The sequence below is a fragment of the Eulemur rufifrons genome, chromosome 29 (genome assembly GCF_041146395.1).
Source record: "Eulemur rufifrons isolate Redbay chromosome 29, OSU_ERuf_1, whole genome shotgun sequence".
Taxonomy (NCBI): Eukaryota; Metazoa; Chordata; class Mammalia; order Primates; family Lemuridae; genus Eulemur; species Eulemur rufifrons.
The window spans coordinates 30076206-30094914 of NC_091011.1; the positions used below are offsets into that span (position 1 = coordinate 30076206).

Genomic DNA, 18709 nt, shown 5'->3' on the forward strand with positions numbered 1-18709 from the left:
AGAGGCCGGCAGTGAGGAAGGAGGGAAGGAATGGCCACGGGTGAGTGGGACCCGTGAGTCCCGAGAGGCGCCAGCAGAGCTGGTGAGGACAGGAGGCAGGAGGAGTTGCAGCCCGAGTTAGGCCGAGTTAGCCTGTAAGATCCCCAGGTGGGTGAAAATAAAGTTCCTGGAATTGCCACCTACAGCCACTTTGAAGGCAGATGGAAAAACAAGGCAAGCTCGGGGGAGATTCAGCAGCTAGAGAAAGACGTGGGAATTCTGGTCAAAAATCCTGGTGATTGAGGTGATAAATGTGGAATATGAGCTTGGGGACAGCTCCCAGGAGATCATCACTCTGTCTCTTACACATATTTCTTTAAGCAACGTTTTTGCCATGGCATGCTTTGTGCTGGAAGGATGACGAAAGATAGTTTTGCTTTTGAGCAGGGACTAAATTGTCACTAAAACAGCAGCAGTTCAGCCATTACTCATGGAACAGCCATTATCAGTCGTGTACACAAGATCGTCCCGTGGAATTTGGAGTTCCTCTCAGCAGCTTACTGCAAACAGATTCCTGACAGAATCTGTGCTGGCGCAAAATACTTCATGCCCATTAACTAATGCTTCAGGCATCTGTGGGGTCTGAGAAACATGACAAGGCACGACCAGCCCACGCTTCGCTGCAGAGACAGACGGAGCGGCAGAAGCCCTTGTTCAGTGCTCTTGTCTCTGGTGGGTTTGGCTCTTAATTTCCTGTCAGATCTGTTCAGTCACCTCAACTTAATCATATGAACCTGGCTGGGTGGCTTAGGTTATAAAGGGTTTCAAATCTCTGGTCAATATAACTTCATTTATATGGAAACTTTGTGCATAGGGCATTTTAATAATAAAGGCTGTTGTTCGAAATACCCATCCAGGTAACTTTAAAAAAATATATGCTAAGTTGTAATGCTCACTTCTCACTGTTTTTATTGGGCAGATTGTTAGCAAGCATCCCAAACACTTTGGTGCACTGAGTACTGAAGTTATTTGACAACATCGGCCCTGCTTCGTGCCTATATATTGCAATTCTTGTAAAGGCAGGAGTTTGTAATTCATTGCTGTGATTTGAAGGGTGGGACTTTTTTCCTGGAAAAGGGTTTCATAACATTTACAGAAACAAGAAGCCAATGCCAGAATTGATCCGACTAGCTTTTTCCTTCTTAAAGAGCGTTGTCTTAGCTCTCTTGTGGGCGGGGAGAAGCCCTCCTGCCCCGCAAGGCTAGCGTTCCAGCTGCCCCACCGCAGTTCCCGAGATTGAAATCAATCGCTGGACTGTGATTCTGATAACATTGCTCCACGGGGCAATTACCTTGAATCCCTCCACAGCTGCAGAATGTATTGAAAGGGATTGCTTGTGGAAATAGATCTGGGACACAATTTTATGTATTCAGTTGGTGTTAGTCAAAATTTTTTTTTTGACTACACTGGGGGAAAAAAATGTAGTTTATAAGATTTTTCTGAAGAAGTAGATAATTTTATATGTTAACACATACATTTATGTGGTGAAAATTTTATTTGTGAATTAAATTAAAATGATGATTTTTTTTTTTTCCTAACAAACTGATCTCACACTGTTACATGTCTTGTTAGTTATTTAACATATGCATTATTTCCTTGGCTTCTCAATTGGGCTTTAGTCTCTTAAAAAAGCAGAGTTCTTCTGCCTTTTGTATTCCTCATAATTCCCATCATGGTATTAGGCCTGTAATATAACATTTCAGAGTACATTTATTTTGGCTGAAACTCAATTATAAAGGTAAATTCACGTTTTATATTTTCAAAATCTGGATTTCATTTAGAGGAAATTTCAGCATTTAAGCATCATATATTAGCATCTACTTCATGCATGTCCATATATGTAAATCTGGTGTCTCGGGGTTACTCTGTTATATCACTTGGAGAACAATACTCGATCCTGAGCATTCAATTGGTGTATCGCGTAGAGGTTCTTGCTAATTGGTTTCGAAGGAACAGTTGACTTGCAACAGGGTTGTGTTCCTATGGCATTACTGACACAATAGTATTTGCATGAGTACTTTCACTAATGTAATGTAATATAATACAATACAATATAATAAAATAACAATGCCATTGTTTGGCCTTTATTCCCCCAGCATGGTAGATAAATTTGAGAAACCAAAGCTGAAGAGTAATTTCTTCTTTGTTTTTCCAAAGGTCTCATCAGAAAATTGAAGACCCCGAAGAAAGCAGTGACGAAATTCTGGCTCGTCTAACATCTGCGGTAAGACCATGCAATTTCCCTGCCCAAGGGTGCAGAAATGATGAGGCTGGGGTCTTGGAAGGGGAGCAATTTGGGCCCTGGTGTAGGCAGAGGTTTGCCCTGTGGCTGCTCAGTGCTGTGGGAGGACCAAGGCTCCAAGGTGTGGCAGAGGGAGACAATGGCTTTGACTTTCTTCACACAGATGCAGCCTCCCTTGCGAGATCATAGATATTCCTGGTGGAAAGTTCCAGTAACCTTTGTGGAGGTGTAGTATCTGATTTTTTAAATATAGGGTGATTTAACCTGGGGAAAGTTGTGACCTGTGCATAAAAGAGAAAAGACTCTGTTTCATCAGCAGGGGGTGGGGAAAGAATCACCTCAGAAAAAAAGGCCAGGACATTGGTTTTTAACGTACTGTATTGCAGCATTTACACTGTGTTTTTAAAAGCCACTGATGGACTTGGTAATAATAGTCTTGTTGGTGGAAGGAAATCTTATGCCTTGCTTCATAGCAAAAGCTGGCTACGGTCACTAATCATGGAGCTTTAGTTTTTGACAGGCTCTAGCAATCCTATGTCACAAAATCTTTATCTATTGACTTGGCTGTTTGGAAACTTTGCTAGCCTTCCCAAAGAATTCTTTAGTTTTGCTTTAACCCCATTATCAAAACGGCAGTTGCTGAAAATCATGCTTGAATGGGTTTTGTGTGTGGATGAAACTGCACAGAGTTTTATATACCAGGTTTTGTCATCTGGGCACAGCTTGAGGATTGAAAGTTGTCTTTTCTATTCTCCTGGAATATATGGCTTAGAAAAGTAATTTTTGACTAAATATGGGGATCAGGGGTGTAAAACTTCATGTGAAATGGAATCTTGATGCATGGTATGAAGAAATATTTAGCCTGACCTTTGCACTTTAAAATATTAACCAAAGAGGAGTGCATATTGTGTGCAAAATCATAATAGTCATCTGTTAAAAAAGCACTTACTGTACATCAGATATCATGTTAAACATTGTGTGTGCATGCACATACACATTCAGCTAAACTGTACAACAGCACTGTGAAGTAGGTGGTATTATCTTTATTTTACAGGTATGAAAGTTTGTAGAGGTTAAGTAACTTGCCTAAGATCACCCAGCTAGAAAGGAACAAAGCCAGAATCTGAACTCAGTATTTTCTACCCCTATGTTCTTTTAACTACTATGCCTCATTTTTTCATAATATAATATAGTTATTGGGATAGTTTCAGAAGTAACAAAGACACATAAAATTTGGTTCCTATGGCCACACCAAGAGGACAAGACATATATATTTAGAGAGTTAATATATAAACTAATTGGAAGATGAGTACCAAAACAAGTGGTATATAGGCAGTGAATTCAAGAACAGTAAGAGAAGGTTTCGTGGAGGAGACTGTGCTTGAACCACTACTGAAAGCAGTTGGGATTTGAACAGGTGACAGGAGGATGTATATTCTAGCTGTGGTATTTATTGTGGGCAGGCAGGCATAGGAATGAGAAAATACATGGAAAAATAGTGAGTAGACCCACCTGGTTAGAGAAGAAGGTCCTAAGTAAGAAAACTGAAAGGTTTTTTGAAGAACAGATTAACATTATGAAGTAGATATTTAATAGATGTAGATCTACTTTATTTAAGTAGATGTTTAATAAAGAAGGAGTTGGAGATAGAGAGACTGGCTGAGAGGCTCATGAAAATTTAGCTTATGGTGGTTTTTGTGGGAACCAAAAGAAAGGTGAGTTCAAAAAGGAACACAAAGAATTATTTTAAAAAATCAGTAGGACTGGGTGAAAGTATAGGAGTCAGATGACTAAAGTTCTTAACTTGCATGAATGGAGGTGTGATGATACTCTTAGGAAGTTGAGTAAAATGTGCAGAGAGAGAGATGATTTTGGGGGGACATCAAAGTTTGAGGAGATAAGAACATAAAAATATCCAGGAAACACCTAGAGACATGAGTCTGGAGCTCAGAGAGATTAGGGCTAATGTTATGGGTCACAGGTTACAGACTGAAGAGCAGAGGAGAAGTTGGAGTCTTGGGAACACTCACAGTAAGAGGGCCTTGGGGAGATGAGAGGACACTGAGAGGAAGTGGACATAACTGAATGGTTTATACTGTGAAGTCAAACTCAGGAGAACCTCTAAAAAGGAAGGATGGACAGCAAAGTGTTCACTACAGATTTCGCTGAGGTAATTAATCTCTCTGGAAAAATCCCCAAGCAAAAAGACTGAATAAATTCATGTAAGGGGCTGGAGTGGTATTTAGAAGTGAAAACAAAGGGCAGAGGAGAGAATTTCATCTCTTCAGCTGATGGATAAATCAGTCTGTAGTCCTGAAAATATCCTGGTGCTGAGATTACAGACCTTGACTCTTATTTCTTCCAATAATGTGACTTTGGCCAAGTTGAGTGGTTGGACTAGACAATCTCTAAGGTCCCTTTAAAATTCCATTGTTCATTCTGTAGGCATTTATTAAAGGACTGCTGGGCTAGGTTCACCTCTTCATAATGCGGTTCCTCCTGTTGGCAATGGTATATAAACTTTAAGTTACCTGGATGTTAATGCATGCGGGAAGGCATTTGCATACGTCACTCAAGTAACACTTCTCAGCTACCATGACCCCTAAACACAGGAAGGGAAAGCAGGAGTGACATCTGTAATGTAGAGCTGCCGGTGTGCTCTTTGAAGGTTCCTGTGTTTTGGGGGTGTTGAAAGGGGGCAATGGTTTCCAGCAGGACGGTTGACTGTGCCCTCTTGTATAGTCACCTTTGTAATTCAAACTTGGGAGCCTTGTGTATGGCTGTCTGAAAAAAAATCCTCATTTCTTTAACCCCAATAGTTTATTTCCTAGTCCCCTCTTAGGTTCATTGTGGGAAAGGTCCTGTCATTTAGAAAAAATAATACCTGAAATTCTATTATGGAAGAAAATACAAGTGAGTTTTCTTAGTGAAGGAACATGAGAAGACAGTGCATGAGTAGAAATATTAATAAAAATGTCTTTATAATTCAATCCGATTTAGAGCTGTTAAATTTATACAAATATGAATGATTAAAATGTTCCAGCCATGTTTCTAGCGATTTTCAAGGAAGAGCCTCCCTTGCAAGTGCCGGGCATACAAAAACCTGAACAATGAAGCTCTGTAAGAATAGTTTTCAGCTTAAGGATAAAGGACATGGCTATAATAGACCCTTCCCATTATGTAAAGTCTACAAAAACACTCTGGGGTGTAGTATCTGGATCCATTGTGACTTTCCCTGTTGCACATATGGTTTTATCTTAGTACCTTAGTTTTCTGTCTAATACTTTTTTTAATTTTTTTGAGCAGAAGGAGTTTATTATTAATAATTTGCCGGCAAATGAGGAGGATGGAGACTACGATCTATAATGCCATTGTCCTACTCATAAGCAGAAATACAGAGCTTTTAAAGGGTGCCATTTAGCTTCAGGCAATTGCTGTTCAATTCTAGTCCTTCCCATCTCCAGGGAAGACAATCTTGTGACCTCTGGCCAGACCTCCCTGACCTCCACCCAGACCTCTGTGACCTCCACCCACCTAGTCCAGGAGGGTCTAATGTCTCCTGGCGCAATAAATTTTCTTAACTTGAAAACCTCTTTTTCAGCAACTGTGAGTCTCTGTTGGTCTAATAAAGCTGGTAGACTAAGAAGGGCCTTTGAAGGCAGTTTCCATCCTTGAAGTTCTGAGCATTATTTTATTTTTAAACATGAATTCTTCCAGTGTTTGTGACAAATAGAGTATTCAGAATTGAAGAGACAACTATTATATATTCATGTTACAATCCAGGGGTCTGCTTACTCAAAACAAAAGTAAATATAGGGAAAATTTTATGGTGAATTATGTATTGCTTTCAAAGTCATAGTTCTTAAGCATGTAAATTTAGGAAATAAACTGAACTTTGAGGCATTGGAAAGAACTGAGAGGTACTTGGGAAATGTCCAAAGACAGGAAATAGAAACATAACCATTTTTCAATAGGAGATAAAAATTGATTCTAGACTACCATCTCATGTGTACTTGACATCAACAACCAGAACACAGCCTATTAGGTTATTTCTGTTTCTTAAGGCTAAGTTTCCATGATAGAAATTATAAAGATAAGAAAACACAAACATCTTATCCGGGCTTGTTGTGATTTTTGTTTAGTTGTCAAGCTACTGAAGTGATGTGAGTTAGGCAAGTTGTGAATTGTATGTATTAGATGCCTATTTGGTTGAATGGTTACATGAGGGCACTTATAAGGGGGCAGGGGACATGTGATGTGTCCTCTGGGCTGCTTGGTCTCACAAACTCAGCCTTCACTTGAATGGGCGAAAGAGAAGAGTAAGTGTGAGTGTCTAGAACAAAACACTAATGGCTGTATCTTGAGAGTTGAATTAAAATGACAAATTTGGTGTTCAGAATTTAGGAAGAGAGACCAATGGGGACGAGAACAACATCTAATACTCTTGGACCATGTAACTAGGCACTCTTGTACCCTTGTATTCCTTGTCAGAGCCGATTCAGTTTATAATTTTCATCCATTTAGATTTCTCTGTTTGTATAGTTCTACTCTATCCCCAGGTTCATTTTCTTCAATTCATCCAAATTCACTGTAGGACCTTTGTCTTTGATGCTTTTAATGGTATTTTCTGAATTTTTTTACATAGGGTCTTCATGTATAAATGATCACTCCTCTGAGAAATCCCACTGAGCAAAAATCTTACTTGCCAGTGAGTCAGGCCCAAATTACAAAAAAAGGCAACTTCTATAAACTCTGGGAAGATCTGGAAGGAGATAAAGCCCCAAGAAACAAACACCCATGCTGGAATATTTAACTTTCCATGAAAGTGTTAGAGAACAAGGAACCTTCTATGGAATTTCTTTTTTCATTTCCTCTAGGATAAAAGAGATGGCTATAATTAATCACTGTACAGTGTCAACATCACAAAAGCATTTTTCCATGCTTAGTGTCCAGAGGTTGTAACGCAACTCCATCTGTCTTCATGTCAGCTGTGAACTTGCTCTCTCATGCTTTCTAGCATTCTTTCTCGTAAAAGTCTTGTTCTCACTTTCCCCACATTTGGGAGTCTAGTTTACAGATAAAACTGATCTGATTTTACTCTCACTAACCAAGGCCTGCATTTAACTTGGGCTTCTGTTCGATTCTTCTCCCAAGCCTTCTTTTCCTTAGAGTTCTCTTGGGCACTCCTTGGTACAGAACCACCCCAAGTGGGGTGGTTGCTAGATCTTAACGAGCAACTGATTGTCCTGTGTTACTGAAAGCATGAAACTCAGAGACCCACACTTTTCAAGATTCTCTGTCCTCTCAGCTCTCTCATTGCTTTAATATTGCCAGTTCTCATATTTTCCTTTGGCTCATGAAAACTCCTCTCATCTGTGCCATGTCTCATCTTTCACCTGAAACATCGGTCGTTTTCTTTAAGGTATGTCTTTTACAGGACTTCATTTACATACACCCTTTCTTGGTCCAGGAAGGATATAAAATGGTTAACATTCCTTTAGTTTGTCATTCTTGGTGACTCCAAGGTTCGAATTTGATGCACTGGAGAAATTCCCTTTTGAAAAATAGAATCTGATAACATTGACAGCTTTTTTGATTAGACATTTTCAAAATTGGTACTGGTTTAGGAAGCAGAAATAGCAGGGGATTGGGATTTTGATGAATCCTTAAAAAGACAGAACTTTAGGGACTTACATAAGAGGCTACTGTATACGAAGTTAGCAAGGTCTAGGAGTAATCTTAGGTTAGTGCAAGTGGGGAGAATTGTCACATTGAGTACAGATGGTCCCTGAATTATGATGGTTAGACTTATGATTTTTTCAACTTTAGGACAGTATGAAAGTGAGATGCATTCAGTAGAAAGTGTATTTTGAGTTTTGCATTTTGAGCTTTTCCCAGGCTAGCAATGCTGGGCAGTGGCAGGAGCCACAGCCCCCAGCCAGCCCCATGATCACGAGGGCAAACAACCGATATTCCATGGTGTGCTGTGTTGCCAGGTGATTTTGCCCAACTGTAGACTAATGTGAATGTTCTGAGCCCAATTTAGGCAGGCCAGGCTAAGTTATGATGTTTGATAGGTATATTAAATGCATTTTTTACTTAGGATATTTTCAACTTATGATGAGTTTATCAGGACATAACCTCACCCTAAGTCAATGAACATCTGTATATGCTGAGCACAGTTAATGGATACATTTTTACCACATTTAGAAATACGTTTTTAAAAATGCAAAATAACTAGCTTCCGCTCACCCTTTCTCCTGGCTCTCTACCTTTTCCTTCCTGGAGAATGGAGAACTGGAGTGTAGGTAATCTCTCTTCCCTTAGTCTGTTACAGCCTGACGGGGCATGTCAGCTCAGAGAATAAAAGTACGTTACTCCCCAAGGGAAGGACTAACCTGTCTGGCTGCCGCAGAATCATGAATATCTTGTTACCTTGTATTTCTTATCTGTAGGGAACATAACATTCCTGCTTGGAATCCTCTGGCTGGCTCCAGCCCTTCCAGTGACTTAAGAGTTACTATGTGATTTGGGGAAGAGCCAGGTAGACTGAGTTTTGAGAGAATGTGTCCAGTGAAACCTGAGCAGACAGATCTGGTGCATTAAAAAAGCACCAGTGGAAGTGTAGCATATTCTGGTAGCAACTTGTTTCTGTTAAGGAGCCGTGGGGCTTGTTACCTTTCCCTCCTTGTGCTTTAATGCTGTCCTCATCCAACTAGACTGTCCAGAGGGCCTTGGGCTAGGGACTGTAGGTCTCGGGGACCACTTGGAAGGCTGGTTAAATATCCTTCAGTTACCCTCAGGTAGGATCGCCTATTCATAGTTACACTTACCAAACCTGTGAGTCTGTTGCTGAACGGTATATTGCTATTCCTTTTCAATTAAAAAGTGCTTATATGTTCTATGCATATTTCACATCAAAATGATGTTCTTCATCCTGGAGATAGATCCCCAAATACCATAATATACAGGTACACACACACACAATTCTTTTCGAAATTAATTGCTAAGCCATCATCTCTAATTCCAAAGAAACTATCTAAACCTACCCAGATTCTGTGGTAACCTAATTTAACTCTAGCCTTGAGAGTCTGGTTTTGGTGACCAGCATGATACATAATGTTTTGCCTACTGAGACGAAGCAATGTTGGGGGCATTTGTTTAAAGATATCTTTTCAGAAAGGTGTTGAGTGTGCAGAACTCCTTCAAGAGTAAAATATGTACCAGTGAGTCCCTTGGGAATAAGGGAAGAAGGTTGTGTGTGTTTTCGTACATGTCTATTATGGTATTTGGGTGTCTGTTCCCAAGGTGAGGAAAGTCACTTGGATATGCAAGACACATAGAAAATACAGACTATTTTTATTGACAAGGAGTAGAAATATACCATTCAATTCTCAATTTGGATATTGACAGTCATGGGTTTGTGAAGTGTTAATGTGAAATCCTCTCTGAGGGAAGCTGAAGAAGCTTTGAAAGGATGAACCATGAATGTTTCATGTTGGGCTTCTTCTTTGTGCATTTGTTTAAAATAGAACTTATAGCTGCTTTAGATGAAATGTAATTTTATGGCTAAGTCCGTTGTCGCTTTGTACAGTATGTGCATGATATAGAGGAGGACCAGGAGGCACATAATAAAAAAAAGTGAAAATTACTTGAGTTTTTTTGGTGGTGATGGAATAAGGTAAATTTTAAATTAGTTTCTGTTATTTTATATTGTTGTAAAATTAGAATATAATCACATTTTTTATGGGGATACTGGTAGAAATAATATGAATACTTTTCCTATGTTTGTAAATGTCACATGATGGTAAATCCAACAGTGTGTTAACAGGACTGTGGATTATGCTTTGCAGTTTCATTTTTCTGACACTTGGTTTGTTTGACTTAACATAAAGACTATAATTTTTTAAAAATTGCAGAATAGACAAAAATGCCCATAATGAAGCTACCCAGAAATAACACATTATTAGCACTTAAGTATTTCTTAATATTACTTGCTGGGTATTTTTCTTGTGTGTGTGTGTATTTTACAAAAGAAAACCCAAATCTTTTATTTTGTGGCCTGTACTTTTTATTTATTATGTTTTTAGTGCTAAAAGTACCACCTACATCATTTTTAGTGATTCTATGGTATTCCATTCCATGGGTTTATTATTTTTGAATGTTGTAGTTATTTTCAATCTTTTGCTGTTATGAACACCACAGAGACGAACTTCTGTGTGGGGAAGTCTTTGAAGAAACTTGTTTGCAGATGCTAATATAGTAGCCTGCTGTTGATTTAACAAGACCAAGTAAGAAATGGGTAAGAGGCCTAGAATGGCTAATATTTATTGAGTTCTTACTCTGTTCAGGTATTCTGCTAATGCTTTCCATGTACTGTCACATTTCAGTCTCATGTGACAAGGTGTGTGATCATTGAATGGGAGAGATGAGGCATCTGAGACAGGCAGTATTAATTAATATGGACTCTTAATTCAACACTTAATTAAAAATAAAATACCTTCATAGGGAGGGCCTTGAATGATATGTTGGATATAAGGGATAGTAGGAATGAATAGAGAATAGGGTTCTAACTAGAAAGAACAGCATGAGCACAAAAGCCCAGGGAAGGGGTATGTTAGAGGAATGGCCATCCTTTCTGCTTGCAGGCGTGTGTGATGTATAAATGGCAGTAACAAAGAATCCTTTGTTTGAGGTGGGCAGAGTGAATTGTCAAAGGTCTAAAATTACAGAGGGAGGGATTGAAATTTGTTTTGTAGACAGAAATAGCCACTGAAGCTCCTGAGAGGATTGGAATGTGCTGTAAGAAGCTTTATCTGGTGACATCTTTGTTGGATAGATTAGAGTGGGGAAAGAGAATCAGGCTCTCGAGTTAACCCAGGAAACCCTGTTGGCTACCTTGGTTTCACTGAACTCATCTCGGTTCACCTGAACAGGGATCTGTCTGCATTGTCTTTCCCCACCACAGGTACAGCAGTATCCCTCGCTAATTAAAATAAGGAAGTGTTATAATTCAGTGGAATTTTTAATATTTTGAGAACATGATGGTTGGTTTCTTTGGAATAAGGATAGAAGAGGAGAAAGCCTTAGAAGTCATCTTCTCCAATTCACTTGTATTACAGATCAGAATAGGAAGACCCATGGAAATGGAAGGAATTACCCAGAGGAGACCCCAGAATCCCATTTGTGTTTAGAGGACAAGAGAAAAGAAAGGGTCTGTCAGATAAAAATAATGAAAACTGTACTTTTATTAATGTTTTTCACATTTGCTCTCCCTTTCAATCCCAAACTGACAGAGGAATGTATGGAACCACTCCTAAAGGCAGAAGTATACATAGGGGCTATACTCTTTTTTTTTTTTTTCTTCATAAACTTATGTCTCTCTCTCTCTCTCTCTCTCTATATATATATATATATATAAAAGTCTCACTCTTTTATATATATATATATATGTAAAAGACAGGGTCTCACTCTTGGTCAGGCTGGTCTTGAACTCCTGAGTGAGCTCAAGCAATCCTCCTACTTTGGCCTCCCAGAATGCTAGGATTACAGGTGTGAGCCACCGCACGTGGCCATTCGTAAACTTTTAAATTTTATACTGCCTAAGGTTACCCCAGCATTGGAGATTAGCAGGAACTGCTTCATGAACTAGATTGTTTAGATAAATGACTGAGTTAGGCTGACATTCTAGATATCAGAGATTAAACCCATACTGAAGCATCTGCTCAGAGTGTAAGAAAAACATTCCCACAGATAAAGCAAGGAAAAAAGGGTAAGGTTAAAAGATAAATAACAACTAAAATGGCTTTTGAACCTGTATGTGTCTATTCTCACTATAAAACCAAGTATATACATATAAATTGTTTATTAAATGAGCTGGACTTGGTAAGATAAAAGCATTAAAAACTTTACCCTTTCTCACCACTCTTCCCTCAAACAAGCTCTGGCTAGTTCATTCCCACCCTTGGATGAATCTTTGGGCAGATCCATAGCTTTTCTCAGATCATTCTCAATTTCTTTAGTATTTACAAGTCCGTTTGAATCTAGTATCAGAGCTTCAATCTCTCATCCATTTCAAAGCATCTCCTTGTCCCTAACCTGAGCCTGGGAAAAGGGGCAGGATTTGCTGTGTTGACATTTCCCATCTTGTTTTTATACTTTCTCTTCTTTGCCCTCTTTCCTCCTCTATGCCACCCTGCTTTCTGTGGCTCAGCCAGGGTTTGAGAGGCCAGAGGGAAGAGATGTCAAGTCAATAAAGATCTTTCTTGACTGCCACAGTTATGATCTGGCATCATTCTCTGTGTGAGAGCTGTAGAAGTCTCTCTCTTCCTTGCTACATGGGGTCATTTCGTGGCTTCGTTAGATACTCCTATATCTATGGAGCTACCAATTGTAATTCCATGATCCCAGTGATTTCTCTTCTTCCTGAAACCTTAGGACGATCTCTTTAGCCTCTGGCTTGACTTCCTGCTCACAGTTTTCTTCTGTTGGAGTTACCTCACTTTTCCAGAAGACCGTTTTCAAAATGATCTAAACCCAACTCCCTGCAAGCACACAGGAAACATGAAGGCATTATTGTCCTGCCAAACTCTGGCAATGCAGGCTGTCCCCAAGACAGCACAGCTCTTCTCTCTTCCTCTGCCTCCATGCGCCCCTTTTGCCAGCCCTCTTGGACATTTACACTATGAGAGAAGTCCCTTTGTCCCCTAAACTCCAGAGACAAAGGCCAGCCAATGCAAGTGATTGAGACCCCTCTCCCCATCCGACTGTAGGTGTGTGTATATGTAACTACCCCTATAACACTCCGGCAATTCCCTTAAATAATGGTCTTTGCTGATCCCTCCCGAATAATCTTCAAGCCTCCCCTGATATTTCCTAGAGGCAGGTGAACAGCTGAGGGTTGATGACATGGTTTTGCAGAATTTTGCTGCTTCAAGGGCTAATGGAATCCTGCAGAGATGCACCCAGCACCTATCTTTAGGAGATCTGAGCACTTTTCACCGATTGGTCTTGACTTTGGGTTTCAGCTGAAATGCTAAGACCACAGGATAAATCTCATTTAAGATCCTCTTACCTGTAATGTTAAATGCTAATATGAAACTATGCCTAAGAATATGTTATATCTTAGTAGATAATATAGCAGCTTTTCAAACTTAATAGATCCTATGCTAATCATTAAAGTACCTATGAAAACGTTAAAGCACCATTTTAATTTAATTTGAATTCAGGTTAGAAGCAACGTCAAGAATAAAGCCCCACTTTTAAATTAGCATCTATGGGTAGGAATGGCATAAAGGAAAGGCTTAAATGTATTAGCACTTCTCTACTTAAAGAAACTGTATATTGAAAGTCAGGACAAACATGCGGAGTTATGAGAGTCAGAAGAATGAGCAAAAGAAAGATTTAAAAGTAGATAACAAAACCCTCTGAAAAATTGTTAACTAGGCTCTTCTAGCTTTATAACAAAAACTTGCTCTTTAATACAAAAGAATCCGTGGATTCTTTGTAATATTATATTAGTAGCATGTTTCAATGGTTTCTAAAGGAATCTGAAGAGGCCATGTAGCTGAGTAAGGAATTACACATATGAGAGGTCTGATGTACATATATGAATTTAATTTATTTAGGTCATCATATAAATTATAAAACTTCAAGAGCTTATCTGTGCAAGTTACCATAGGTCAGGTATAAAAGGTACTATGCAGTAAATTAAGACAGCAAATATGTGGAACAGTGTCCAGGTACCTAACAAGGCTACAGAAGTGTGCATTTTGCTGTTGTTTTATTATTTTATATTCTGTACCCTGTTTAGGGGATTAAGGCACCAGGTGTAGAAATGAACTAGGTGATCTTTACATTACTTCTGGCCTGTGATTCTGTAATACCAATAGTTTTATTTATTTATTTATTTATTTTGAGACAGAGTCTCACTCTGTTGCCTGGGCTAGAGTGCCATGGCGTCAGCCTAGCTCACAGCAACCTCAAACTCTTGGGCTCGAGCAATCCTACTGCCTCAGCCTCCCAAGTAGCCGGGACTACAGGCATGCACCACCATGCCCGGCTAATTTTTTCCATATATATTTTTAGTTGGCCAGATCATTTCTTTCTATTTTTAGTAGAGATGGGGTCTTGCTCTTGCTCAGGCTGGTCTTGAACTCCTGACCTCGAGCGATCCACCCGCCTCGGCCTCCCAGAGTGCTAGGATTACAGGCGTGAGCCACGGCGCCCAGCTCCAATAGTTTTCTTAAAACCAAAATATTGACATGGACCATCTATTGACAATAGATATAATAATGTGGTTAATAAATGAATTTCTGTAATTCATACCTGATAAATTAGCATCATGTTACATGTAGTAAGTGAATTTAGGATTAGCTCTTTGGACACTGGGACTGTAGGTGATTTTTGCCCATCTACTTTTATACATTTTTCAAATTTTGAAAATAAGTATACATTAAGTAAATAACCCAAAAAACAGCAGGAAAGTGATTTTGTTTGAAAGTTAATATAAGTATGAATTATAATACATTCTTGAGGTCACAGACATTGTGTGATGGTGATGAGAAGTAAAAAAATGCATCAGAAAAGTTATGTACCTCTTGATCATTAAGGTTAGCTCCACGTAGAAATTGGAATGTCACGTTTTGGATAAAGGAAAGAAAAGAACATTCTAGATAAATTGTAAGAGTTGGAAGACATCTCAAGGGGTAAAAATGGAGACAAATGAATGGACTAATTTGAGATGAATTTGGGGTGCTGGTTGCAGCTTAGGGGTAGAGTATGAGAAAGTCTTAACGGAAAAGTAAGAGAGTTTGGTGTGATTTAGTAAAGATTTTATAGCAAGTAAATCATGTTCCAGGACTAGGCTCTATTAGCAAGTTACTATATGAAGCCCAAAAGAAGAGTTGAGGGCTAGTTTTTCAGGAAGCTCCAAGGATCTGTGTTATAATTCTGTGATAGATAAAATGGTCCCCCAAAGATGAATACCCTACTTGGCACCTATAAATATTATATCACATGGCAGGAGGCACTTTACAAATATAATTAAGGCTACCGACTGCATGGACCCAGTGTAATCATATGAGCCTTTCAAATAAAGCAGAGAACTTGTTCAAGGAGAAATGGCAGAAGAGAAGATGAGAGAAATTCCAAGCCTGAGAGGGATTCACTGTGTCATTGCTGGCTCTGAGATGTAGGAGCCCACGCACAAGGACCGGAAAGGCATCCAGGAGCTAAGGCAGCTTCTAGGTGACAGTCAGCAAGGCAGCAGGTACCTCTGTCCTACAGACATGAGAACTAGATTCTGGCAACGACCTGAACGAGCTTGGAAGCACATTTTCCCTCAGAACCTCCAGTAAGGAATGCAGCCCAGAGGATGCCTTGATTATGACCTTTTGGGAGAGGCCTGGTGAGAAGCAGAGGACCCATTTGAACCATGCTGTACCTGGACTTTTGACCCACATAAATGTGAGATAATAAGTGGATATCTTTGTGGCAGTAAAATGGGTGGTGATTTGCTATGGCAGGGATATAAAATTAAGACACGTTCCTTGGTGAATACATAGTCCCTTGATTCATAATACAGCAGTCATCCTTTGAATGTCAAAAGTTGCCAGGCCACAGCTAGTTAAGTTGATTGACACCTCTGAAGTTTCAAAGTGAATTTCTAAAACTAAAGTCTGTCCTTCATACGTTTATAAAAGCTGCAGAATTCTGAAATTCTAAAAGTTCATTAAAGTAAATTCTGAAAATACAAGCTCTTTAAGCACTGTTTACAACTTTTTGCTGAAATATTTCAGTCCCTTTTATGCTAGTGGCAATGGGGTTGGGCAAGGTAGGTGGAATGTAGTAAGTGGAGGCGAGACTGATTGTCAGGGAGTTTATAATTTAGGTGAGAAGAAGGGGCTTAAACATACAATATTAAAGCAACTAAAGACTGGGTATGTCCTTTCTTCTGTTGTTCAGCCCGACTGTATTAGCTGCAATAATGTGATTGCGAATGCAGGCACTGTTCCAGATGCTTTATACATATTAACTCATCAAATCTCACAACAGTCCTATGAGGTAGAGGACTATGACTCTACCATCTAGAGTCCTACAGCTCCTCTCACGCTTGGCGTAAAATAACTGGGGGTTTTCTGTTCCTGTTTTAGATTTTTGGATCCTAAGTTCTGAATCTTGTTCTTTCAGGAAGCCCTCACACAGTAGCAGTTTTTATAGAACATTCTAGTTAGAACATCTTAGTTGATCTGGGTTTATCCCAATATCAGTGTTTCTAATGTAACATCCCTCCAAGGTTCTGCAGGAATTTATCTCTGCAAGGGGAGACTCCTATCATAGAAGATCCCTAGAATGTCTGGGACTTGGCTGTTGATGTAGTTATGCTATTGCTGTAGTTTATAACCTTACCTCTAAAAAGCGCAAGGATTGAAAAAAGACAGGAATGATATGGAATATGGAATAAAAGGCATTGTAAGGCGTGAGTTTGAAAATTATATTATGTCTTTGAAGATGCTTTGTTAAATAAACTATATCATGTAAATCCATTGGAGAATTATTTGCAGTGTTATATAGATTGAAAAATACTCTGTGCTTATCAGAAAATGGAAAAAAGTAACTTGAGACATAAAAACTTAATGATATAAACATAATGAATGTTTATTTCATTATTACAGCAAAATCAGAATGTCTAATATATACTTGTTTCCTTAAAATATATTTTTGTATATTTATATATAAAATAAATATATTACATATGTATTATTATGTATCAGGAAATCCATGTTGATCAGCAGTTAGGGCTTTGGAGAAATCACTGATCAAAGGTTGTAAGACCAGCTTTGAAAACTGAAGGAGCAGATATATCTGCTCTTTTAAAAAGATGTTAGTTTCATTAGTTTGCTCTTTTGAGACTTTTCAAACATCTGTACCTTTTCCTGTTCTTTGTACCAAGAAATTTATGAGATTTCCACAAAAAAAAAAAATGGCTTCCAACAGTTATTTTCATCTTTTTGTTCAGATTTGCACCACCTTTCTCTGTCAGGTGGGTTAGATGGCTGTAAGATCACCGACTGTTTGCAGATTAACAGATGTCACCACCACCACTCAGGTGACATGAAGAACCCCCATGTTCTCAAAAGAGAACATGCTTATTCTCTTTTGCTAGTGGGGTGGTTAGGAAAGGAGGCATTTGTAAGACAAATCTTTAAAACAATTCCTTAGTCAGGGCACTTCTGATATTTACCTTCTCACATAAAGCATCTTCTACTGAATCTCACATAATAGACCATTTCCACTGTGGACAGCTCTGGCTATTTAAAAGTGCTTAGGTTGGGCTAAAACATGCCTTTTGGTAACTCCTCTTCATTGGTCTGGATTTCACCCTCAAACTTCTAAATATTTGAAGTTAATGATCATCTTCCCCCTAAGTCTTCTCTTTTTAGTAGCAACTATAAACATTTTACTTGTGTTCTTGATCACAAACATAGGAATGGTGCCAGGAGCCAGGGTCAGAATGATAAATAAATGAGTGCATTTCAGTGGGTTTATAATCTAGTGTTGGAGACCCCCAGCTAATGAGATTTCACTAGCGTGTGGTAAGTGCTGTGACTGAGTTAAGTATAGAATGCTATTGGAGTATAAACAGGACTTCACACAGGGGAGGTGAGTAGTGCTCAGATGATGGTAACTAAGTCGGGACCTGGAGGACAAATAGGTGACAGCCACACAAAGTGCAGAGGTGGAGAGTCATTCCAGACAGAACATGTGGAAAGGCCCAGAGTGAAGAAAGAGCATAATAGTCCATTCATAGAATTGTGTTATATTTCACAAAGCCTGGAGCATGGATTTTTTTTCTTGAGCATAGATTTTGAAAGGAGGAATGGAGATAGACATGATACTGAAGACCAAACTAAAAGAATACTATATATGCAACATATGCAATATCAAGACATTGGGCTCTGTCATAGTATCATGGGGAAGTCTTTGAAGAATTTTTCAGGAAAAGATGTAATATTATAAAATTTATATTTTAGGATGATCAGTCTGGCTGTGGAGTAAAGAATGATATAGGATGAAGAGAGATAAATTAGAGACAGTGGTCTGCCTGGGAGAAGGTGTTGGGCTGAGCCAAATCAAGGGTATCTCACTTCCTGGCTTGGGACTATGGGTTTGTGGTGGGACCATTCACTGCCTGGATATATGGGAATGGGGCAGATTTGTAGAGTGGAGGGAAGTGGTAAGAAAGTGACTTCACTTTTGAGAATTTTGAGTTTGAGCTATTAGTAGGGCTTTCAGGTCCAGAAGGTGGATGGATACAGGGTTGTAGGGCCCAGGAGATCTGCATTAGACATGCAGATATAATCGAAGGCATGTGATTGAAGGGAAAGAGAAGAAGGTGAGGAGGGTTGAGGATAGATCACTAAGGAA

At 39.1% G+C, this 18709-nt stretch overlaps 1 protein-coding gene across 2 annotated transcripts in view; it reads left to right on the forward strand.

Annotated features, from left to right (window-relative positions):
- The window catches only part of RAPGEF5 (Rap guanine nucleotide exchange factor 5), a 211446-nt gene that overhangs the window by 55375 nt on the left and 137362 nt on the right, over window positions 1-18709 (forward strand). For both annotated transcript variants that reach the window (XM_069462415.1, XM_069462414.1), the window contains exon 6: window positions 2197-2263. In XM_069462415.1, coding sequence (XP_069318516.1) covers window positions 2197-2263 — 67 coding nt within the window. The remainder of the gene's footprint in view (window positions 1-2196; window positions 2264-18709) is intronic.